We start from the raw sequence: 24,912 nt of genomic DNA, 5'->3' as shown, positions 1-24,912 counted from the left end.
CTTTTGGTGGAAAACCAGAACGTCATAAATATTCATAGGGGCTTGCGGAATGTGTACGAGGACATGGCAGTGAACAAAAGCACGGTGAGGTGAGTCGTCTGTCATCGCAGAAAGGTCGTGCAAACCTGTTGCATGTAAGGTCGTGTAAACCTGTTGCGTCTCCAACCTACCGTCAACTACACACAGCAGTGAATCCTACAATGTTGGAATGTGCGGACACTGATTCGAATAACTGGTCGTGGTAGGTGTTAAGTCATGCAGGATTTTTTTTATACAGCGAATTGATGTCCTTTGGAAAAGACTCTCATTCGAGATGGTCGACGGATCACAAAGGCCTGACTGCACAACTGGATATCTGTTGATAGTGCTGACACACTCGTTCACTAGTTGGGGTTCTCTAAAGGGTGTATCCTCTGTGTTCCTCACTGCCTAATAAAACTCCCTAAGGAGCAACGACGGGCCATCTGTGCGGAATTGTCTTCGTGTTGCGACGGTGATAGTGAGAATTTATTATTGAACATAGTCACAAGCGATGAAACATTAGTTCATAGCGCCGGACCGGAAACAATATGCCGATCTATGCAGTGGCGCTACACCATATATCTTCCGAAGGAAGGGGTTAATGCCGCACGCTCAGCCGGTAAAGTCATGGCGACGATTTTCTGGGACACTTTGATTTTCTCCTTCATGGTGCAACGATCAACTCTGAAGTGTGTTGTCTATACTCAGAAATATGAAGACATGATTTCGGCATGTTGGTCGCCACAAAAATACAAACGAACGTCTCCTTATCCATCATAACCAGGGCAAAAGTAAGAATGAGCAGCCGAGAAGAGCTCACAAAACTTCATTGGAATATTCTTCCTCTCAACCCTGCAGAATGGATCTAACCCCTTCAGACTTCCTTCTGGCCCAATAATGGATGCACTCCGCGGGAAGCAATACTTAGACGGTGAGTTACTGATGCAGCAAGACGTTGTCTCCGACGTCGACCAGTAGGGTGGTACCATGCGGGCCTACAGGCCTACCCATTAAGGTCCCCTAAGGTCGTCACACTGAACGGACATTATGTTGAAAAATAGTTTTTGTAGGCAAATGAGTAGGCAATGATATGGTGTATTGGAATCGTGACTAAAACAAAGATGCTTTCAGTAAAAAATGTTGCTTTCCTTATCGAACGACCCATTGTAACTACGTACACGTGGACGCCATCGGCGAATGTGTAAATAATTAAGAGTTGCAACTGTTGGTGGCAGGCAGAACGGACACCACAGTGAATTAATGGTGTTAGTGTTGTTACTAGGTGTGGTAGTGTATAAGCGATGTTAGCAGCGTAAAATATTACGTGATATCTGTGGACACCAAGATACCATGTACTCTCGTGATAGGCAACATTATCAGCACTTCGCAATTGGAAAAGGTCCCCGCAGTGGTCCCCGCTGGCAGGCATATTCGTCGTATGTGTTCCGGTTGACCAGGTCTGACCCCCACAAGGGAGGACTTCCTTACTGTGCACCAATTACATTGTACCCCTTTCGTATCTGCACCTGCCATCCGATCTGACAAGAAGTAATTGACTTCTTGCAACAATGTCACCCTTTGCAACAATGTCACCCTGCATCACTGCTCGGAAACCAGTAGCAGCCGGACTAGGGAATTACCTACCCATGCGCAGATTGCCGTTAACACACGCAAATGGTTGTATTGGATTGGTGCAGTAATCTGGAAGCGTAGACTGCTGATGAGTGACGTCGCACTGCGGCAGCGACTTCGGGAGAGGTCCCACTCATCCAGTGCTTCCAAAACGCACAGCGTGGGGAGCCATCGGGTATGTATTCAGACGTCGTTAGTAGCGACTGGGGAAACTCTGGTGGCACAGCGGTACGTCAAGTCGCAAAGTTCCAAGCAACTGGAAAAATGCGGATACGACCACGTATATAAGTGCAAAAGAACGGAGCCGAAAAATTACAGATTAATATCCCTAATAACGGTTTGCGGCCGTATCTTTGCACATATTGTCAGTGCGATTATAATAGTCTCAAGACCGAGAAGCTTATGTCCACAAATCCGCTAGCTATTAGAAAGCATGGTTCGTGAGAAACTGAGCTTGCCCTTTTTCTCACATTATACACTGCGAACTATGGATGGAGGGCAACATGCAGATTCCATATTTCTAGGTTTTCGGAGAGCGTTTGACAGGATGGCCCATTACAAACTGTTAACGTATGTGGGAGCGTATGGAATAAGTTCACAGGTATATGAGTGGCTCGAAGACTTTTTAAGTAATAGAACTCAGTATGCTGTCCTCGACGACGAGTGTTCATCGCAGACAAGGACATCGTCGGCAGTGCCCCAGGGAAGTGCGATAGGACCGCTGTTGTTACCTATATACATAAATGATTTGAAGGACAGGATGGGCAGTGATCTGCGGTTCTTCGCTGACGGTAACATTGTCCGGTAAGGTGTCGAAACTGAGTGACTGTAGGAGGATACAAGATGACTTAAGCAAAATTTCTAGCTGGAGGATGTCAAATCAAACACCTTTTAGCCGTCTACTTTCCAAACTTATGTGGCTACCAGTCTTGGCGATTTAGTACGGGATCTTCAATCCCCTGATCGACGTGTAGAAAGATTCCACCTCGGTTCCGGTCAAAACAGGGCCAGCAATATTGGTATCGGTAGATTTCTGCTCGCTATAGCGATCACTTCACTTAGGGTTGAAGTGATGGGTATAGCAAGCAGAAATCTACTAATACCAGTATTGCTGGCCCCTGTTTTGACCAGAACCGAGGTGGGATCTTCCTACACGTCGATCAGGGGCCTGAAGGTGGCGTAGTAAATCGCCGAAACTGGTAGCCAAATGAAACAAGATTGGAAACTACGCGGCTGAAAGGTATTTGATTTGACATCCTGTATCGAACAGCTGAGTCCCGCAACCATATCTGAAAAGATGGACATACAGAGAAATTCCTAGTTGGTGTTATGAATGACTACTTGCTGTAAATGTAGAAAAATGTAAATTAATGTGGATGAGTTGGAAAGAAATACAGTAGTAGTGTTCTGCTTGACACAGTCTCGTAGTTTAAATGCCTGGGCATAACGTAGCAAAACGATACGAAATGGTTCGAGCATGTGAGGAATGTGATAAGGGAAGACAAATGGTCGACTTCGGTTCAGTGGGGGTTCCATAAAAGTTTGATTCATCTGTAAATGAGACGTCATGTAGGACGCCAGTGCGACCTCTTCCTGTGTACTGCTTGAGTGTTAGGGATCCGTACCAGGTCTGATTGAAGGAAGACATCGAAGCAGCTCAGAGGCGGACTGCTAAATTTGTTACCGGTAGGTTCGAACAACACGTAAGTGTTACGAAGATGCTTCAGGAGCTCAAATGGGAATCATTGGAGGGAAGGTGACGTTCTTTCGAGAAACACTATTGAAAAAATTTAGAGAACCGGCATTTGAAGCAGACTGCAGAACGAGTCTACTGCCACGAACATTGCGCCTAAGGACTACCGAGATAAGATACAAGAAATTAGGGCTCATACGGAGGCATATAGTTAGTTTTTCGCTCGGTCTGTTTGCAAGTGGAACAGGAAACGAAATAACTAGTAGTGATAAGAGGTACCTCCGCCACGCTTCGTTACCGTGGATTATGAATATATTTGTAGATGCAATGTGCTGGGCACTCGTGTTAGTGTCTTGGAGCCATTTTTTCAAAACAACGCTCTTGTAGACACGGCAAGTGTCTTCACGGACCTTATGCGTAATGTTGTTCTCTTGTTGCTTGCAAGACCCCTATATCCGCCCAGGTCGGACGTAAACTTCGTCTTAGTGTCAGTATCCATGATATGAAGGTCTAGTAATAAGTTGTGGGCAAACTTAAATTAGGAGAAAATGCAACGGCTTTGACACTTGCCAACCCTATCAGGTCAGAAAGCGTACGTCGTCATACTGATCAGAGGCCTCTTACTAGCAAGTTCTCTGTTAATTTGACTCGATTTTTTAGTCACTGAAACACTATTACATGCCCTTGCAGTCCATGAAGTTTAGTTACTCCCTCCTCCCCCTCTGAGTGCTTAACTTTGTTAGGGTGCGTATGTTGTCTTTCTTATGATGTCCAATGACAGTATGTGAGAGTCTCACGTTGATTGTATAAAGTTATGAGAGATCACGCAGCGTCTTCGTATTTTCCCTACGCCGTTAACCCATCTTTTAAAGGATAAGACCATAACACCCAAGAATTGGCCAAACGAGAGTTCTGCAAGAGACCTCTTCAATGTATGAATTAACTTAAAAAAATGGCTTGAGCACTATGGGACTTAACTACTCAGGTCATCAGTCCCCTAGAACTTAGAACTACTTAAACCTAACTAACCTAAGGACATCACACACATCCATGCCCGAGGCAGGATTCGAACCTGCGACCGTAGCGATCACGTGGTTCCAGACTTTAGCGCTTAGAACCGCACGGCCACACCGACCGGCAATTAACTTAAAATTCTTTCATAAATAGCAGTCTGGCATTTGCTTCAGTCCGGCTAGGTTAGAGTGGTCATTCAACATCAAATAGTTCCGAACAGAAACATCAGAAAACTCGAAGATCATGACTGACTTTAGTTACGTAGAGCTGATCACATAAGCAAATAATACGTACAGGTAAAAAAAAAAGCACGCTACATGGCACGTTACGTGAGTGAATGAGGTGTGAACGTGTTGCTGGACAACACCCGGCATGTTGGGTAATTATATCAGGGAGAAAGTTCAGGACTGTTTCGATAACAAATCGATGAGAAAGTTGTAACATGATAGCAGGGTCAGCAAGGAGATTCACATCGTGAATGAGATTAATGCTAATTTAGCATTGGGGAGGGGGGGAGGAGGAGGAGGAGAGACCGCTTGTTATTAGGGTCTATGCCGGCACGACAACTTAACAATCGCTAGTTTTTATTACAAATATTAGCAATTTAGCACACATGAAAATCATGTCCCACTGTGAAGGTATTAGTACTATTCTTCGTGCCACAGCCAAAATAATCCATAATTGCGGAAGTGTTGTCGGTGCAGGATTTTATGCACGAAATGAACTCTCGATTTCGTTCCATAAATATCGGACGATCTTGGTGGCCAAATCATTCCCCCGAATTGTCCAGAATCTTAAACAATTGTGGCCCAGTCCCATGGCACATTGTGATCTGTAAAAATTCTGTTGTCGTTAGGGAACATGAAGTCCATGAATGGCTGCAAATTGTCTCAAAGTAGACGAATATAACAGCCAATCATCGGTTCCTTTGGACCAGAGGACTCAATCCATTGCATATAGATACAGCCCACATCATTATATACCCATAACTAGCTTGCACAGTGCCTTGTTGACAACTTGAGTCCGTTGCTTCGTGGAGTCTGGGCCACACTCGAACCCTACCATCAGCTCTTACCAACTGAAATTGGGACTCAATTGACCAGGCCACGGTATTTGTCGTCTAGGGTGCAACCGATACAGTCACGAGCCCAGGAGAGGCGCTGTAGGCGATGCCTTTCTGTTACCAAAGGCACTTTCATCGGTCGTCTGCTTCCGTAGCCCATAACTCCAAATTTCTCACACTGTCCTAAAGTATAGGTTCGTCGTACGTCCCACATAGATTTCTACGGTTATTTTATGCAGTGTTGCTTGTCTCTTATCACTGACAACTAAGCAAACGCCGCTGTTCTCAGTCGTTACGTGAAGGCCATTGGTCACTGTGTTGCCCCTGGTGAAAGGTAACGTCTGCAATTTGGTATTGTCGGCACACTCTTGACACTGTGATTCTCAGAATATAGAATTCCTTAAAGATTCCCGAAATGGAGATTCCCATGCGTCTAGCTCCAACTATCATTCTGCGTTCAAAGTACTAATGCCCATCGTGCGGCCATAACCACGCCGGAAACCTGTTCACGAGAATCACCTGAGTACAAACGACAGCAACGCCAAAGCATTGCCGTTTTATACCTTGTGTACGCGATGCTACCGCCATCTGTATATCGCTTTCCCATGATTTTTGTCACGTCACTGTTTAAGTCTATCAAAGGTCATCTCATCTTTAATGCTGAAGGTAGTGAATTACTTAAAAGTTTGAAATCACATATTTAGTTCAGGCTTCTCCCGTAAACACTACCAGTATTTTTCCTAAATTTGTCCTGGTATTTCTTCAAATTCCGACTCACATTAAAACAAAAATTTTTTGCTGTAGATTCAAGGTTTTTGTTCAAGAATCTGAATTTCATAAAGATCGGTAGGCTACGTTTTCGTTTAAGTTGTAAAATTGTCACAAAACCCATTTAGTTATGTAGTTCCTATGACCCTGCGGACCAAATTTCAATGCAACCAATCTCAATTTCCAACTCGATACCACCACCACCACCACCACCACCACTACTACTACTACTACTACTACTACTACTACTACTACTAGCTCGCTACAGCCAGCATTGTCCATGCGAAACGACATTGCCCCAGCCGCCAGAAGACCATTGCGCTAATGCAAACTTGAGGATCACCTGCTAACGCCTGCTACGTCAAAGAGTATTTGACACTTCACTCTTAAAACCGCCTCTATAAATATTTGATATATAGAGCCCCTTGGACGGCAAATGTTAAACAGAAGTAAGATGGAACGTGCCGCTAAGAGGCACAATAGAATCAGTGCACATAAACTACTGATCACACATTTTTAGAAGTTTGTTAACTGTCAATGCTATTTACAAGAAAGTATATTTGTCGGACGGTCGTAAGGAAATTCAGACTGACTTTCCAAGATTCCCACTTAGTATAATGAATGGAAACTCACTTCATCACATCCAAATTCGTTTCATGTTATTCGATGACCCAGCGAAAGAGGCTCCTCCGCCAATTACTGCACTCAAACGTCCATCCCTCTTGGATGCCGTCCCAGGTATGTCCTTTCGGCTCTCAAAATTCATCAAATTCTTCTAGCTGTGACTCCGTCTCCCTCTTGGTCTTTCGTCCCTGGGTTTCAAATAGCACATTAGTCCTGACAGTCTGTTAGCATTCATGTGTGGCATATTTACATACCATCTAAGCCGCACCAAGTTTTGTCTTAAGCCTGTTTTCGGATTTCCTCATTCCGGATTCCTTCCCCTACGTGTCTTTCGAACCTGCTACGAACAGTCCTTCCCAGCAGCGTGAATTCTGATTTCTTTACTTAACATGGTCCATGGTTCACAACCATATATCAAAATAGGGATGTAAGGGTGCATATGATTATCTTTAAAAGTGGATAACTTTGATTGTAACTACGAGGGATAGCGCGATAACATCTGATTACAAAGTTATTCATTACCATCTTAAGCACGTCACACCGCATAAGTGTTCGTGATATTAAGAAGTGATATTAAATGGGATGGTTACGTAAAATTATTACTAGAAATGGCGAACGGAAGACATTTTTGTTGGAATGGTGCATTACAGTGCAGTGCACATGTAAATGATGATGTGTGGAGGAAGCTAGTACGACCAAATCAAAATAATTTGTCAACGTCAGTAAAACCAGCCGATGTCCCCTGGCCATGATGGAGCAACAGGAACAGAGAATTAAAAATACCGTTGCATCGTTTTGCGTCCTTATCTGCTAGGCATCAGGGCGGATGACACCCGATGAAGCGTAGTACATAATCTCTTGCCGATAGTCAAACACGAGCAGTCGAAGTGTTCATAGGCTCAATTCAACGCACTGAAGTACAACCCCAAATCGTTCCCTTCCCTTGCCCCACCATGGGAGGAACGCCAGACTAAGGATGGCAGCGAATCTTATTATCCCCACTACCTAGTGTGTACGCGAGCTGATGGGGAATCCTTTGTGTCCATGAAGCCTCAGTTCTTCGTAGAGCATTTAGAGGACAAGTTTGGGGAGGTGGAGGGATTGTCCAAAATGCGGTCTGGGTCAGTCTTGATAAAAACAGCCTCCACTGCCCAGTCATGGGCATTACTCGCTTGTGACAAGCTGGGGGATGTTTCTGTTATTATCACGCCCCACAAGAGCTTAAATATGGTCCAGGGTATAATATTCCACAGGGATCTTTTTACAGTCCGATGAAGAGCTGCGCGCCAGCTTAGAGCGACGAGGTGTCCATTTCGTCCGGCACGTCCACTGGGTCCGAGGGATAATCAGGTTGCCATCGCTGCCTTCATCTTGGTCTTAGAGGGTGACACAGTACCCGAGAAGGTAAAGGTGATGGTCTACCGCTGCGATGCCAAGCCATATATCCCTCCCCCGATGCGGTGCTTTAAGTGCTGGAAGTTCGGCCATATCATTAGGAACACCACGTAAAATTTAAATCAGGATGGTTGTGCAGAACAAACGCCATCCCCACGCATATGACGTCAATGTCTTGCGACTCCAATGTCCCATTCATTGACCTCTATTGTAGAATGTTATTTTATTTTATCAACAGTAAATTTGCTTCAGATAACATGTAAATAAATATAATTCTGCTCTTTATCGTTGCACAATACATTCTCTCTCTCTCTCTACCTTAAGTGTGTCGAAAAATTACGGGTTTTCGCACTTCCATATGAACGGCTAGTTGTATATGCTGGTAACAATGAAACGAGCTACATAGACAAAAAGAGATTAGATTACTTCTTCGCAGAAGTTCGCTTCCCAATATAAATGCGCTCCCAGCATATAACACACACGTAACTTGTTAAAAAATCGTGTTAATATTGCCTAGTGCAAAACAATGTCACGAATAATACCCTGTTCTGACCTTGTTTTAAGTATTGCAACATAAATTAATTTCACTATTTTACTGAAAGCTGTCCTCTCACTGTTACTGAGCAAGGATATTACTACTGATACAGGCTAGAGCTTCTAAATTTATTCTCACTTAAATTCAGATTGTAAGCAGACTGAATTCGTGTAAGGACCTTCAAATATTATTTAAAGCTGGATGAAACTATTTGCTGCGCTTATCTTGTCGCATGAAGCCCCTAAATAATAGCTGCCAAGTTTAACTTAATGGCTGCGTGTGTGCCATTACGACAAACGAGAAGCAGATGGCAAAAACTCTCTCCCTTCAAGGGCCTTAAATTATTTTCTTAATTTTTTACATGGAGGGAGATGAAATGAAAAGTTACTTGTAAAACCTTTATAGGGAGACACATTCATTGACCTCTACAAGAAAATACGTCCATAGCTTTTCGCTTCCAGAACAAAAGTAAAGGCTATCTTGTTTAATCTCAGACACACAAATCATCATCATCAAGGGCTTTCTACAGGGTGAAAAGTGTTTAAACCGACAAACTCTGGGAGGTTGTAGGGGACATCAAAACAAATATTTTTCCCTAATGTCATTTTTTTCCTATGAGGATTATTTAAACCGGTGGAGGCCATATTACTATCTTAAATCGTTAGAGGCCATATTACGATCTTCAGTTGTTAGAGGGCGTATTACACTCTTCAGTTATGGGCAACTGCTGTCCACCAGTGTAGTAGTGCACTGTCTCTGTTTACTAATGGAGCGATACACCTCGAGTGAGTACACTGGTATGATTGGTGCGTACTACGTAGCGCACCACAGCGGACGAGCTGCATAGCGGGTTTATCAACAAAAATATCCTAATCGCCGTATCCCGCATCATACGACCTTTGCTGCTGTGTACCAACGTCTGCATGAGACCGGGTCATTTAGCAGATTACCTGGACAGGACGCCGTCGCACGGTAAGAAGGTTACAATTTGAGGAAACTGGCCTGCTACATGTGGAGCGGGATCCTTCAATCAGCACTCGTGAAACTGCACGTAACATGGAGACGAATCAGACGAATATAATAACAGTCCTTCGAGAGCAATTTTTACGTCCATTTCACTTAAAGCGTGTCCACAGCCTGGAACCAGTTGATTATCCACCCAGAGCCCGTGTCAGACAGAACATGATCTGACGGTGTAACCTTTGTTTACGTATCAATGGAGGCATTTTTGAAAATCTACTGTAATTGAAATTGAGTTGTCTTAATGTGTTGTCTCTTGGTAATAAAAAAATGGAAAAGTGTTTGTTGGTTTAATTAATCTGCCGCCAGAGAAATCTTCCTCTATCGCTTTAAATACTCCTCACAGGAAAAAATGATATTAGGGAAAAATATGTTTTGATGTCCCCTACAACCTCCAAGAGTTCGTCAGTTTAAATACTTTTCACCCTGTAGAATATGGCTTATTTGGACTTTTAAAATACATGGATAAAAATATTTACAACTGTGGGTAATAGGTGTTTTCAGACTAACACGCAGTTTTTCATTCTCTTTCATTTTTAAACTTTATTCGTGAGACACACTTTCGGCAGAATTTTTCCAGGTGATGGTGCAACGCACAAAGGATACCACCTGATGACTCCTGAACCGTCAACAGTCTACTATGCCTCTTGCTTTAACTCCAGCCGGTTCGGAAAATGACTCCAGACCCATAAACATGCCACTATGCCTCATGATGCCTTCATGTGCACCCCTCAACCAACTGAAAAAACGGAATCAGCGTCCCCCCGTGATGCCTGAGACTATGAACTCAAGAGAATGACCACATACTTTTCTTCAAAAAGCACTCTGTGGTGATTGTGAGTTGTAATGTGACACTATGTTACAGTTGTTCCCTTCCATTGTTTGCCGCTACTGAATACTCTGGGATATTTGTGTACTATGCATCTCTTATGAAGAAATCTTTAGCTGCCCTTTCAAACAGACGTATTTCAATAATCTGTTCCATCTCCTTGGCTGATGTAGAACGCAGTTTTATTCCTTGATAGAAAATGCTGTTCAGAGTTTGTTGTTTTTCCTTGGTAAATGTCTAGACTGTGACGTGTGTGTGTGTGTGTGTGTGTGTGTGTGTGTGTGTGTGTGTGTGTGTGTGTGTGTGTGTGTGTGTGTGTCCGTCCTTATTAGTGTTTTCCCCGAGACCCACGACAGATTGTTAGATTTACTCACTTGATAGAGTAAGGACACCCAGTGTTTCAAACAGTTATTTACAACGAACCCCCACTCTTACTTGAGATTAGTTTTATTATGGCCCTTTTCTGCAGTCTCAAAATTGTCCATATTTTGTCTCTTCGATCATCGGAAAAGAATCTCACAGCCAAGGATTGAGTGTACGAAGAAATAATGTTAGACTTTGGATGTTATAAACTGACGATAGAACCCTAAGGGCAAAACATGTTGAATTTCTTTGCCAGTTTCTTTGTATCAGTTTCAAGGTAATGGATAATCAGTATACATCCCTAAAAACTTACTATTTGCTATATAGTCTATAAATGTATTCTCTTTTTAATGCGGCACAGTTGTCGGATCTTTATACTGAAGTGCATGGCGTTATTTTTCTTTTTGTTGAATGCCGATTTATTTCATACGTCCTGAGTGTAGCGTTCGCTTTCCCTAATAGGAGGCTGGTGTTTTATCAGTGACTCTGATGTTGCTATAATCAGAAACGAACTTTTTCTCTGTCTTATACTGCCAGGAAAGTTGTTGACATGTGTCCCAAGAGCAGTATTGGACCCAGTATGCTACCCTATATTTTTATTCCTTGTTTGACAATAGTTTTACTAAAAATTTGTCATTAGCCAATGTGTGATCTCTCACTACGTTTTACACTTTGTTTCCCTCGGAAGACCGCAGCCACTAGTTTAATGCTTCTCTTTTTATACTTACTGATTAAATCTTGTTTCGTAACATTTTAGGTCTACAGTGTCAAAACCCTTGGAAAACTCTAAAAATGTGGTTAATAGTCACCCTTGTCAAGAGCTTAAAGTATCACTTTTGCGAACTCCCTAGTGGCCTATTTTTTACTTCCTCTTTTGAAACCCAACTGCGCTACTTTAAATGGTTATATTTATTCGTGTGACTCTTTAGTGTATCTTTAGTGATTGGTTAAATTAATTTGATTGTACACAGCAGTGAAACTCGCCTGTAGTTTTCAGTCCTCTCTGGTTTCTTACTTTGGTAAGGCCACAACTCATGCCTGATTTACATATTTTGGAGAAAATACCCGAACTAACGGACTCATTTATTGTCCAACTTTGCAAAAGCCAATATCAAATCATCTTTATCCAGCGAGATGAATCGTGCAAATTCTTTAGCACTCTCGCTTTCTTACTCTACAGCCTTTCTGCTACGTTTATCACTTTTTCAGCCATTTAAGGAGTAGCTACTCTAATGTACAAATGCCTGCTTTCAATAAGGCTTGATCTTTTTTAAAAGTATTTAGAGCTGTATTTTGAAACGTGCATTCCATTATTTTGGTGTAAATAAAAGTTCGCAGCGCATTCTTGGGAGTACTGCTCATGGGCGCCTGGGCCATGAACGCCCTTTTAGATCTCGTCAACGCCCACCGGTGTGCGGTACCGTATCCGTTGGGAACCACCGATCTACGCCCCGTAAGTCTCAAAATTTTGAGACTGGATTAATAAAAAATAGAGGAACGTTAGGATCGTAGTTTTAATGCTTCATATGTTCTACATGCTCTCAGTACAACGTACGGAACGTTCACACAACCATGCGAAACTGTCAGAAAAGTCTAGCTTTTGGATCTTGTTCAACCCACGTGTCAAACTGGATTAAATGGTGATTACGTCGTCACAGCTCTGACCCTTCATGTGAATTTCTTCTCTTTGTCGTTTTTTTTTTTTTTGGTAGGTTCGAATTGATAACACCAAGTTTGGCAAGAGCCCAGTTCGCATTGTACGTTTCAATCAGGTCGCGATATGAGTCCACGGGCAGTCAAGGTGTGCAGGACAAACTTCGCACTCTCTTTTCTCTTCTTCGTAACATTCTGGAAAGAGTTTTCAACATTACACGTAGAAATGTTGCTCCATTGCGATTTACTACACTACGACTCTGGCACATTACGGGTGCAAGTCCATTACTTAACACTGCCTACTCACAACTGAGTGATCGAATGCACATCTGTTCTTTACACGTTAAAAATGTCAGTTTATGATGCTGACGCTTCTGATATATCAGGAAAAAAATCAATACAGGAACTTTCTGGAGCGACGGTCTACACCATGAAACGGAACGTAACTTCATTTTACGATCATAGATTTTAAAGGAAAATGAACGGCATTAATCAGCAAAATATTCATAATAAATCTGAGAAACCACATGAAAATTAAAAATTTTAAGATTTGTTTATTGCTTTACCTAGAAACTGCAGTCAATCGTTCTTGTTGACAAATGTTGCTTTCACATTTTTCATCTGGTCACAGCAGCAGAAGAGGTCTGCTGCTAATTGGACAAAGAGTCGTTTCTTGTTGCTTACATCAATAAGATTATCTTCCAGTTGCCCTACACGTGTCCCATGGATGGTGCTAATTGAGCAAGAGCTAATAGCGGCCAGAGAATCTACATTTGTTGTTCTCCTGTTCATAACACGCCTGAAAAGATCCGCTGATCTGAACTGAGATTAGTGTGTAGCAGGCGGAGTATTATGGTCATCCGTAGCTAAAGAACAACCATACCAGCAAGTTCGACATGAAATCCACACAATGCATCCACCCAGGGGGCCCATAGCTCTTTGGTAAGTTTGTGCTTGGCTACCACGAGGCCGCAGCCTTTGTAGCACTTTTTCCCTTCAGTGCGGCCTGTCTAACCTCCCACTATTCTTTTTTCCCTACCTTGGGAACATATCTAGGATATTTTTGGCAAAGTTTCCTAAAGTTTTAGTAGCCTGACATCAGAACAGTCTCCCAACTATTTCTTTCTTCTCCATCTCCTACACTGCCCCCGCTTTGGAGTTTGAGGTTCCTCTTTGTCTCTTGTTCCTCCCTGTGCGCTCCTGAGTGCCGGCCCATGCGTCTGATGCGTAACAGATGAGTTGGTAACGCTTAATTCCCAGCCCTGGGTCATGAGATAGGGTTCGTACGGACCCCCTGATAAAGGCCAGGCACGGGGAAGGGTTATTGCCTGAACTGTTACCTTCCCAAATTCCAATAGCTCCCTCTGTCAGTAGTTAGGGATGTGTGACTAAGGTGTGAGCAGTCATCTAAGGCAGGTGAGCCCTCCCCCCCCCCTCTGAGGGGGGGGGGGGCATGGAGATGCTGGCAATAATGGGGATTTTCTCGCAATCAGCCAATCACCATCTCCGTCTACTAAACGTAAACGGAATGAGGTTAAAGATTCCCGGATTCTCCCAGCTGCACCTCGGATCCTCGTAGTATAATGTACTAAAGGTCAGTCCTTCGATATAGTGTAAATCCGTTTATAATTCAGAAAGGTGTTGATGCAGTTCCCGGCACTGTGAAATCCTGCTCTTGTTTACGTAATGGCACTTGGCTTTTGGAGACAAATTGTGATTCTCGAATCTAAAAACTGCTTGCAGCTTCACTCTTCCACAACTATCCTGTTCGTGTTGAAGCCAATCGAAGGCTGAATTCTCTGCATGATGCTAGATGGTATGACTGAGGGAGAAATCCAAACTTACCATCTGTTCAGGGCGTCACTGCAGTCAATCGGGTATTGAAAAGGATTGATGCAATCGTAATGCTTACACGCACTCTTCTTCTCACGTTTGATAGAGTAGTGCTTTCATCAGAGACCAAATCAGGCTATGAAGCTACGATGGCCTAAACGTACATTCCAAACCCGATGCGCTGCTACCAGTGTCAACATTACAACCACACTCGAATGTCCTGTAGAAACACGGCCAGATGTGTTACTTGAGGTAGGGATGCTCAGGAGGGTGATTGCCTGTCTCCTTCTCCCCGCTGCATCAACTGCAATGGCGATCATGCAGCCTCATCCCGAGAATGTCCCATGTATTTCGATGAACGGGCCGTCTAGGCTATTTGGGTGAAGTAAAAAGTGTCTTACCTTGTCACGTGCAAGTTGTTGGCTACTCAAAAATCCTGTCTTCTAGCATTTAGTACTTAACAGTACTGTTCCTCCTACACCTCACTCCACGAAGGACACAGACTTGGGACATCAAATTCAGTAAGACGGTTGTAAAATCGCCCAAGGACACAGTAGCATCTCCTCCTCCTCCAGCTGTGCAACAAGCCACCACATCTTCGCATCCGGTGGCGAAATAACCTATTACACAAAAAACTGGCAGGCCAGAAAGGCCAGAAAGGTCAGAAGGAATACGCCTGCGAAAACATTTTACGCCCCTCCAGCGAACAAACATCTGAGTCGTCTTCTGAAAACTGGAAAGGCTCAAAGAAATTGAAAAAAGACAAAGCGTCTTCCCCTTTGCGGACTGGGAGATTCTTTTCATCAACCATCACATGGCCGACCGCCGTTTCACCCCTGCCCACCGCCAATCGTTTTTCTCCCCTGAAATCTGCAGGCCGACCCATCGAGAATGCTGATACCTTTGCAGATCTCGTGGAACAGGAGCCTCCAGACTCTGCGCCATGTAGCAATCAGTCTTCGAAGGCTGGCACTCGGCAGCTGCAGAAGTGACAACCCAAAATTTCTCCCTCCGCCCCCTTTCCTTGTATTTATCAGTTGCGTGCGCAATGTCGTTGCATTCTTCGAGATAGTAGAAAGCTAGCTGGATGTCATGTACTAGTTTTTTTTTAACAGTTCCACTCCCTCATCCATAGTGTGGGCCAACCTCCGGTGGCTCTCTGGGATCATGGTTCATTCCCCAGTTTCCAGACTGACCATAGCGGATGCTGTCTTGTGGACCCCATTGCAACTTCAAACAAATTGGGCCGCTCTTTTATGGAGATTTCGAGCTCTACCCACTATCACCCTTCCTTCCTCCATTGGAAACGATTGGAGGAGGCTCTGGTGATACCCTCCTCTCAGAATGGTAAAAGCTACAATGCCGGATTTACTAAGAGGGGGCTAGAGCATGCTCTAACTTCATCCCAATCTTCTGCCCCCAGGGCCGGACGATGCTCACATTCAGATGTTGCAGCACCTTCCTCTTGTGGGCAGGCATTTTCTCCTGCATCCATACAATCTCATCTGGATAGATGGCACGTTTCCCAGACGCTGGCGTGAAGCCATTCCCGCACGCATACCTAAGCCCGGTAGGGCAAACACCTTCCTTTTAGCTACCACCCCATTTCACTCAGCAACTGTGCTTACAAGATGATGTAACGATTCATGCCTGGCTGTTCTGGTGGCTTGAGTCTCTCAGTTCACTAACCATTGCACAATATATATTCCAAGCGTGCCGTTCTGCAGTTGACCATCTCGTCACTTCAACCCATGTCATGAATGGTTTTCTGCGGAAATCCCAGACTGTGGCCGTCATTTTCGATTTGGAGAAAGCCTAAGGTACCTACTGGAAGACTGGTATCCTCCGTACTATCTACGCTGTGTCCTGAGCGTCGTCCTCTTTGCTATAGCCGTTAAACGTATGATATGTCTCCCTCCAGGCGTTTGTGGCTCCTCCTTCGACGACGATTTTGCGATCTGTTGCAGTTCTCCACGGACTTGTCTCATTGAGCGGCGCCTTCAGCGATGTCTCGGTCGTCTTTATTTGTAGAGCATCGACAATGGCTTTCGCTCCACTAACAAAACCGTTTGCATGAAATTCTGGCTGTGCAATTGGATTCTTCCACTGTCTTATCTTCGGTATGTTGCTCTTCCGTTCGTTGAAACTACGAAATTCCTCGGGCTCATGCATGATAGAAAAGTTTCTGCGTCCTCTCTATCTCTTACCTGGCCGCCCGCGGTACCCGGACCCACTGTGTTCCAGATCAGCGGTACTTCCTAAGGAGCGGATCAGACCACCCTCTTAGCGTTTGTACCAGTCCCTCGTCCATTAGAAATTACACCATTGGTGTTTCGTTTATGCATCTGCACGTCCTTGCATCTTACGCCGTCTAAATACTATCCACCATCGTGGAATCCGTTTGGCCACTGGTGCATTTTACACTTGCTCAGTTCAGTCTCTACGCAGAAGCTGCCGAACACCCACTGTCATACAGACGTGATGTTCTACTCAGCAGTAGCCATGCCGTTTGCCTTCTATGCCCGGCCACCGAGCCCATGTGTCCTCCTTCGATGACTCCTTTGACCGCGAGTATGGGGTGCGTTTCTCTTCTGTTACCTCCTGGAATTCGCTTTCGACTATTGCTGCGGCAGCTTAACTATACGCTACCTGCCACTTTCCCGGTGGGTGTGAACCCTTCACCACCTTGGCTTCGTGCAGCGGCCCTTCACATCATGGACTTAATTCGCTATCTAAGGAAAATTACTCTAGATTTGGTCTGTCACTGTAGGTTTCTCTGTCGTAACACAGAACTTAGTGATAGTACCTTAGTGTTCACTGATGGCTGTCGGACTAATCGTAGCGTCCGATGTGTCTTCGTTATTGGCACCGACGATTTTCGGTATCGGCTTCCGGAACACTGCTCCGACTGTCCCAGTGCCCTTCAGAGCCTGTATCCTGAACATAGTCCATTCTTTAGCGCAACGGGTTCAAGAAAGCTTCCACTTGTTCATTCTTGAGGGAGCCACTATGTTGTTCAAGTGGGTTCCTAGTCACCTCGTTCTGACTAGAAACGAGGCTGCTGACGCTGCTGCCAAGGCCGGAGTTGTCCTATCTCGGTCCGCTAGTTTTCCATTTCTTCCGATGATCTCCGTGTTGCCGTCTGTCGGCAGGTGGTGCCACTTTGGCAACACCACTGGTCTTCCCTTTATGGGAGCTCCGGACAATTGTCTCCCAGCGGCTTGGCCGATCTCCTCACAACGCGAGATCATTTTTGCTAGGTTGAATGTTGGGCACTGTCGTTTTAGTCATGGCTATTTAGGCAGTTACCTCCCACCACTTTGTGCTCCGTCAACAACCGTGGACAGTTCGCCATTTCCTGATCGAATGTTTTTTTTTTCTTCAAACACTTACGTTCTAATGTATGTTTGCCGTCTGAGTTATCGGTTGTTTTTGCGAACGACGCGCGATCTGTCGACTGCGTCTTACTTTTTATCCGTCGAGGCAATATGGCGAAGGAGACTTAATCTTTAGTTCGGTGCCTACGTTGTCTCTACGGCGTATTTTGTGGATCTTTCTCAAAGAGGAAATCCTTGTCCTTAGGTCTCTCTCTCTCCTCCCGTCGACTGGGCTGAACATAAAGTCCTTTTTAACCCCTTTTTTCATATTAATGTTCTAAGGTTTTGACATAGGCGGGTATAACTAGTTCTTTTTGCGCCACGAAACAAAACAAATACAATAGGTACGGTCGTAGGATGTCTGATAACTATACCAACTGCTGAGTTATATAACCCTCCCTCCCCGCCGGTGAAATGGGGAGGCAGGAAGCTTTGTTACATGTATATAAAGAAAACGCCGCAAAAGTGCTACATCTGGTAGTTAAAAATCCAGACACCCACCAAATAAAAGCTACTGTAGAACTTGTTGTAGGATCTGGTGTACCACAATGAGTAAGAAACTACCGAAACACCTGCATTGAAACAGGAGGCTTCGGTTTGTCTCAGCGTACGTGGAAAGCCGCTAATGGAAATCAATCGCTAAACTCCTGAATCATGCAGCGATTTTCTGTTCTAATATACCGAGCGAGGTGGTGCAGTGGTTAGCACAGTGGACTCGCATTCGGGAGGATGAGGGTTCAAACCCGCGTCCGGGCATCCTGATTTAGGTTTTTCGTGATTTCCCTAAATCGCTTCAGGTAAATGCCGGGATGGTTCCTTTGAAAGGGCACGGCCGATTTCCTTCCCCATCCTTTCCTAATCCGAACATGACCTTGGTCTCTAATGACCTCGTTGTCGACGGGATGTTGAACTCTAATTTCCTCCTCCTCTGTTCTAATAGTAAGCCCACCCATTCGTGGTGAGACAACCCAGACCATTAAACTATACCAACTACTGAGTTATATATCCCTCCCTCCTCGCATCATACTCATGTAATTCAAAGGACATGCTGATACATACGCTGGTTCCTGCTGACTTGATTTGCAAATAAAATTTAAGAAGTGTTCCACCAGTAGACTAGTGTACCATAATGTATATTTGTACTCTGTTCATCAGTTTGTCATTAACACCATTGTTTTATATCTGTAACGTATGTAACAAAAATTGTTCCTCAGTACGCTATATAATCATATACTCATTATTTTTTGCATTTTAATTTCCACCAGGACATTCAAAAGTTTATGGACGAAGCAGAACACGGAGTAATATTCTTCACGTTCGGGTCTGTACTGCAGGCCCGGGATTTGTCTGATGAGAAACGAAGTGCAATACTAGAAGCGTTTGCAGAGCTTCCCCAACGCGTTATTTGGAAATGGGAGGCTGAAAATCTTCCAGGGCAGCCTCCTAACCTGTTAGTACGCAAGTGGCTGCCTCAGTATGAAATACTGAGTAAGTAAACACTTCAACTTTGGTGAGAACATCTGGAAGCTCTTCACTGAAGTTTGCTTGAGTGTGGATTTTTGATTTTTCTGTTTTCTAGCACAGTAAACCGTTGTCTGTTTAAAATGTCATCTTAAAATACTGCTTGATTTTGTTCTTAACAGGCCATCCTAAGATGCGAGTGTTCATTACGCATGGTGGATTGATGGGAACCACCGAGGCAGTCTACAATGGTGTGCCATTGTTGGGAATACCTTTGTTTGGCGACCAGTTTCATAATATTAAAATGGCTGTCAGGAGAGGCGTTGCTATACTTCTACCCTTCCCAGAAATGACGAAGAACACACTGCTAGAATCCTTGCGCACTCTGCTTAATGACTCTGGGTAAGTATCACATCATAAAATTATCTTACAGCGCCATTAAGTTTTTCGTGATGGATTTGATGTATTAAATCTTCTCGATAAACTTCGCGCGTTAAACCTGTACAAAACTCAGTGTTCTGGAATATAGCCACCATTGTCTTAGCCCGGAAATCTACCAGTTTCCAGAGACGTCGGAATTCCGCAGATACGAATGACTGTGGGACCAGAGATTGCATCGGCGCCTCCGACGCTGTGACGTCAGCAACTTCATTGTTCGCATTACGATGTAGAATGTGAACTATTCTCTTCTGAAGTCTGTCAATATCACGGCCCCACCCCCACACATTAGTGTGTCACATCTCCTTCAATGTTGGTGACGCACGTTCTGTTTCCCACTGTCTCTCTGATGTCTGAGTCACAGTAATTTTAGGTCTCAGCCCAGACCGATTTTATGGTTCAAATGGGTAATACCAGTAAAATATAAATTGTTTATATAAGCGTGCTCAGGCAGGTAGCCGGCCGCTGGTGGCCGTGCGGTTCTAGGCGCTGCCGTCTGGAACCGAGCGGCCGCTACGGTCGCAGGTTCGAATCCTGCCTCGGGCATGGATGTGTGTGATGTCCTTAGGTTAGTTAGGTTTAAGTAGTTCTAAGTTCTAGGGGACTGATGACCTCAGATGTTAAGTCGCATAGTGCTCAGAGCCATTCCATTCAGGCAGGTAATGCAAGACTAAAGCTCTGGATTTCAATGCCATTTTGTACTCTGTATCTGGATCTTTATGAATATTTTAGATACATTCCTCCTAATGTCTTCAATTTCACACACCAAATTGTAAAGATTAAACTTTAAAAATATAGCAAGGCATACTTACCACTATTTGGTGTGGAAAAACGTGTCCATTATTTACAATTCTGTTTGGATTTAAAATAATAATAGTGTAGTCCAGTGTATCAGTCAGAAATTCGATGTAAATACACACATCGCTTGGAAAATACGCCCTCATAGTTGCCTATTGAGAGCTATCCAAGCTGCAGTGTGTCAGAAATATTTTTGATCAAAGCTATGCTGACAGATTAAAACTGTGTGCTGGACCGAGACTCGAACTAGAGATCTTTGCATTCGCGGGCAAGTGCTCTACCATCTGAGCTATCTACGACTCACGACCCGTCCTCACAGCTGTAATTCCGCTAGTACCTCGTCTCCTACCTTTTCATTCTGAGAACATAATCTGTTGGTGTGCCTATTCGCACCACACACTATCATTTATATGCTGAAAGATTTGAGAATTCTGGCAAGTGTTTCCTGGCAGTGATACATAAAAGCCTAGCCATTTCTCATTTCCTTCAACAATCAATCCTGACACACATTCCTATGAATGGAACCATAAACTAGCCACATGACATGTGTACGTAATTGTCGTTTCTTTTGTCAAACGGTAGTGTTCTGTGTGTGTTAAGAAATACAAAGCAATATCTGTGTTTGTTATTTCCTCTTATCATTCGCGAGCGCTTGGTCCATTAGCAACATCTCTACCTTTTGGTTCCCACCTCTAATTAATCTGTTTGGTCAACTCCGTCATCTCATCTTTTATTTCTTGTTCAGAAACTCAGTGCATTTCTTTGGCTTACTGAATCTGCACTACCTGTTGCAAGGTTGTACGCTAAAGTATGCTGAAATTTTCTTCCAGCGATATCGAAACGCTGCGATAGATAACCCATCTGGACGTATGCACCTATCTTAGCTGCTACGGCTTGGGGAAAAGTACCACGTTGGCTGAAGCAAATTAACTATAAAAATGCGAAAGGATTACTTCTTAGACTTCTTTGGCTTCCGCTACTTTGCACCACGACTAGAAGTTATTCTGTTTGTACTTAGTCAATACTAAGTTCTGGGTTCTTTACTTTTTGCTTAAGGTTTTGTTTCGAAAATGGTAGTGAATGAATATAAATAATATTTCATTTTTTCAGAACAGCAGTTGCCAGTTAGTGATAGTGAGCTCTGATGCTTTCTCGGCGTGATTGACTAATGGTGTGCTTTCAAGTGTATAGTCGAGCCATTGGTTCAGTTTTTTCTTTCAATAAACATCTTGGCTGTACATCAGAAAGCATGCTATTAACAGGTCGCAGTTAACAGGGGTGAGACGCATATTTTTAAAGCACGTCGCTGAAATTACCCAAATATCCAATGTCTGATAGATTAAAAAGGGGACCATGCAGCGCTCTTATTTTTTGTAATTTTTTATGTTTATGGTACATGACATGCAGAATTCAGATATACCTATCCTAAAAACATTTCGATGCAGCTCTCAAAAATTCTCTAGAAAATCGACTTCGAAGTTTCCCATCTATGTTTAATAAGCTAAAATACGGTACATTGTTTTCGACGAGCAGTGTTGTTCATTGCTGAGTGCTCGCTGGCTGTGTAGGCGGCCTGGGTTTGATTTCAGGTGGAATCATATTTTAAATAAAGGCGCATGTTCTACGAACATGTCCGTGAATGGTAGAATCAATAAAGCGCAGGAAACATGTCTCGTTTCAGTCATTGTTTTCGTTTTTTCCGTTCGAATACCTAAGTCATTTAAATATAAAGTTCATCAAATGCTAATTAACACACACTTCAAAAATACACATATTCTTATTTCTCATTACGTACTGCACACAAATATCCAGTTTTCATTGCAAACAAAAGTTCTTAATTATTGATTTCTTTATGAAGAATGTTAATCAAGATCGTAAAATTAAAAAAAATACAAATAAAATTTATGTCTATCGTTTAGCACTCGTTTTTATTCTTCACGTAAATGCTCATAGAAAATGCATCTTTGTTTAAAAATTTGATTTCACCACAATTCGAACACAGAGCCCCCACGCGTCTGGAAAGCTACCACATCGCCACGCTGCTTGTCGGTGAATTTTCAAAGTCGATTTTTTCGAGTGTTTTTAAGAGTGGAATCGAACTGCTTTGGGGGTATATATGAGTTCCTAACTTCACGTTCCATAAATATAAAAAATTAAAAAAGAATTGCCCTATGGTCCCCTTGTAAGTGGAGACACCGTGAGAAAGTGCTATTCATATGCAGATGCAGCTATATATTCTTCACTTCTCCATTAGTTACTAATAAGTTCAGTCCCTTAAAAGATGATACTGGTAGTTTGGAGTGCTGTAGATGCCCCCCCGCCCTTCCGCCTCCCTTCCTATGTTTCGCATTCGCCTTTCCCTAGCTCTAGACACCAAATACCAGATAGGTGCTGCTTATGAACTGATATATACAAATGTGAAAATACGCAAATACATGGTAAATAATTAGGCCTAAAGAGATACTGTCCTTACTATTCCAAAATCACCGGCTTCCTGTGTAACGCTAAGTACGAGTACTCGAAACAGTAAGAGAGACTCAACCCACTACCTGCTAAAGTGAAAATCAAATTTTATCTTGTCAACACATATTTTATGAACGTTAACGACACTTGTTTCTCTCTCTCTCTCTTCAGGTAGACCTTGAGCAGACTGCCGGCTCCTTGACGTTGTTTACACTTTTTTTGTTGCGTAACGTGCAATTATTTTTCAAGTCTATGCTTCAGATTTTCCAGCGATACGCTTCGTGAAGGCTTCCATCTTCTCGTCTACTCACTTAGCAATGCACTACCACCAGGATATCTCTCTCTCTCTCTCTCTCTCTCTCTCTCTCTCTCTCTCTCTCTCTCTCTCTCTCTCTCCCCCTCCCCCCCTCTCCCCCCCCCTCCCCCCAACCCCTGCGGACCCAATGGTTAGAATAGGCCCGAGGTATTCCTGCCTGTTATAAGAGGCGACTAAAAGGAGTTTCTCACGTATCGCCCTTTATGTGATAGTCTCCTGTCGTGTTTGACCTCCATTTTTCCAAAGAGCGAGCCAATTGGGGAAGTGTGCCTTACATGGTGCATCGTGTCCATCACGCGCTGAGACCTCTCGCATCCTTCGTCGACGTGGATCTGCACTTCCGCTCATTCTCTAGCAGTTCCTCTGTGCAATATCGCTTTCTGCGCTGTCGACGATATTGGACTCTTTGCCCTTTTGCACCTGATACCCAGCACAGTAGCCAGTCCATTGTGGTGCGGCCACCAAGTACCGTGTTGGTTGTAGCCCCCTGACCACACAGTGATTGCTCTGCTGATGCCTGCGCCGTTAACTCCCAACGTACACCAAGGAGTAGAAGCCCATCACCCTGAGGTATTTGCACATCCGGCAATGGCCATCCTGCCAGGTGGCCTTTGCTGTGGCTGGGTCGCGCCCGCAGGGAAGGCCCCTGGTCGGAGTGGGTGGCATCACGGCAGATGACGCGTGATGAAGTGTACCATATCACTTGCAGGTGATGAAACGCCAGCAGTCTCTAAGCGTTCCAAGTCTCAGTACAATGCAAGGAAGGATGATCTTAAATCGTTCCCCTCCCTGGTCACACCATGGGAGCTACGCCAGGCTAAAGATGGCAGCAAACCTTATTCGCCCCGGTACCTCGTATGTACGAGAACTGATCGGACATCCTTTGTCTCGATGAAGCCTCAGTTTTTTGTAAAGCATTTAGAGGACGAGTTTGGGGAGGTGGAGGGCTTGTCCAAAATCTGGTCAGGGTCAGTGTCAGTCTTGATAAAAACTGCATCCTCTGGCACCGTCAAGGTTATTACTCGCTTGTGACAAGCTGGGGAATGTTTTCGTTACCATCACGCTTCATAAGAGCTTAAGTATGCTCCAGGGTATTATATTCCACATGGACTTTGTTCGGCAATCTGACGACGGGCTGTGCGCCAGCTGAGATCGTCAAGGAGTTCATTTCGCCCTGCGCGTCCGTCGGCCACCGAGGGATAATCAGGTTGCCACTAGTGCCTTCATCGTGGCCTTCGAGGGTGACACATTACCCGAGAAGGTCAAAGTGATGGTCTACTGCTATGATGTCAAGACTTATATCCATCTCCCAATTCGGTGCTTTAAGTGTTGAAAGTTTGGCCACATGTCTTCCCACTGTCCTTGCAGCATCTCATGTAGAGATTGTGGATATCCATCCCATCCCAATACTCCCTGTACCCCGCTTGCCATCTGTGTCAACTGCAGAGAGCATCATTCCCCTTGCTCACCAGACTGCAGGATTTTTACAGAGAGAAAGGAAAATCGTGGAATACAAGACCCTGGACCGACTGACCTACAATGAGGCAAAGAGGAAGTCTGAGGGCCTACATCCTGTGGCTATGACCACCTCTTATGCTGCCGCTACGAAAACAGTT

General features: G+C 44.1%; 1 protein-coding gene across 1 annotated transcript in view; it reads left to right on the top strand.

The window, feature by feature from the left end:
- LOC126481659 (UDP-glucosyltransferase 2-like) overlaps positions 1–24,912 on the top strand; it is a 148,980-nt gene that overhangs the window by 100,089 nt on the left and 23,979 nt on the right. The window contains exons 3-4 of the mRNA XM_050105584.1: positions 19,086–19,308; positions 19,464–19,683. Of these exons, the coding sequence (XP_049961541.1) occupies positions 19,086–19,308; positions 19,464–19,683 (443 nt within the window). The remainder of the gene's footprint in view (positions 1–19,085; positions 19,309–19,463; positions 19,684–24,912) is intronic.

The sequence above is a fragment of the Schistocerca serialis genome, chromosome 5 (assembly GCF_023864345.2).
Source record: "Schistocerca serialis cubense isolate TAMUIC-IGC-003099 chromosome 5, iqSchSeri2.2, whole genome shotgun sequence".
Lineage (NCBI taxonomy): Eukaryota > Metazoa > Arthropoda > Insecta > Orthoptera > Acrididae > Schistocerca > Schistocerca serialis.
This window is presented reverse-complemented; position numbering and strand designations above follow the sequence as displayed.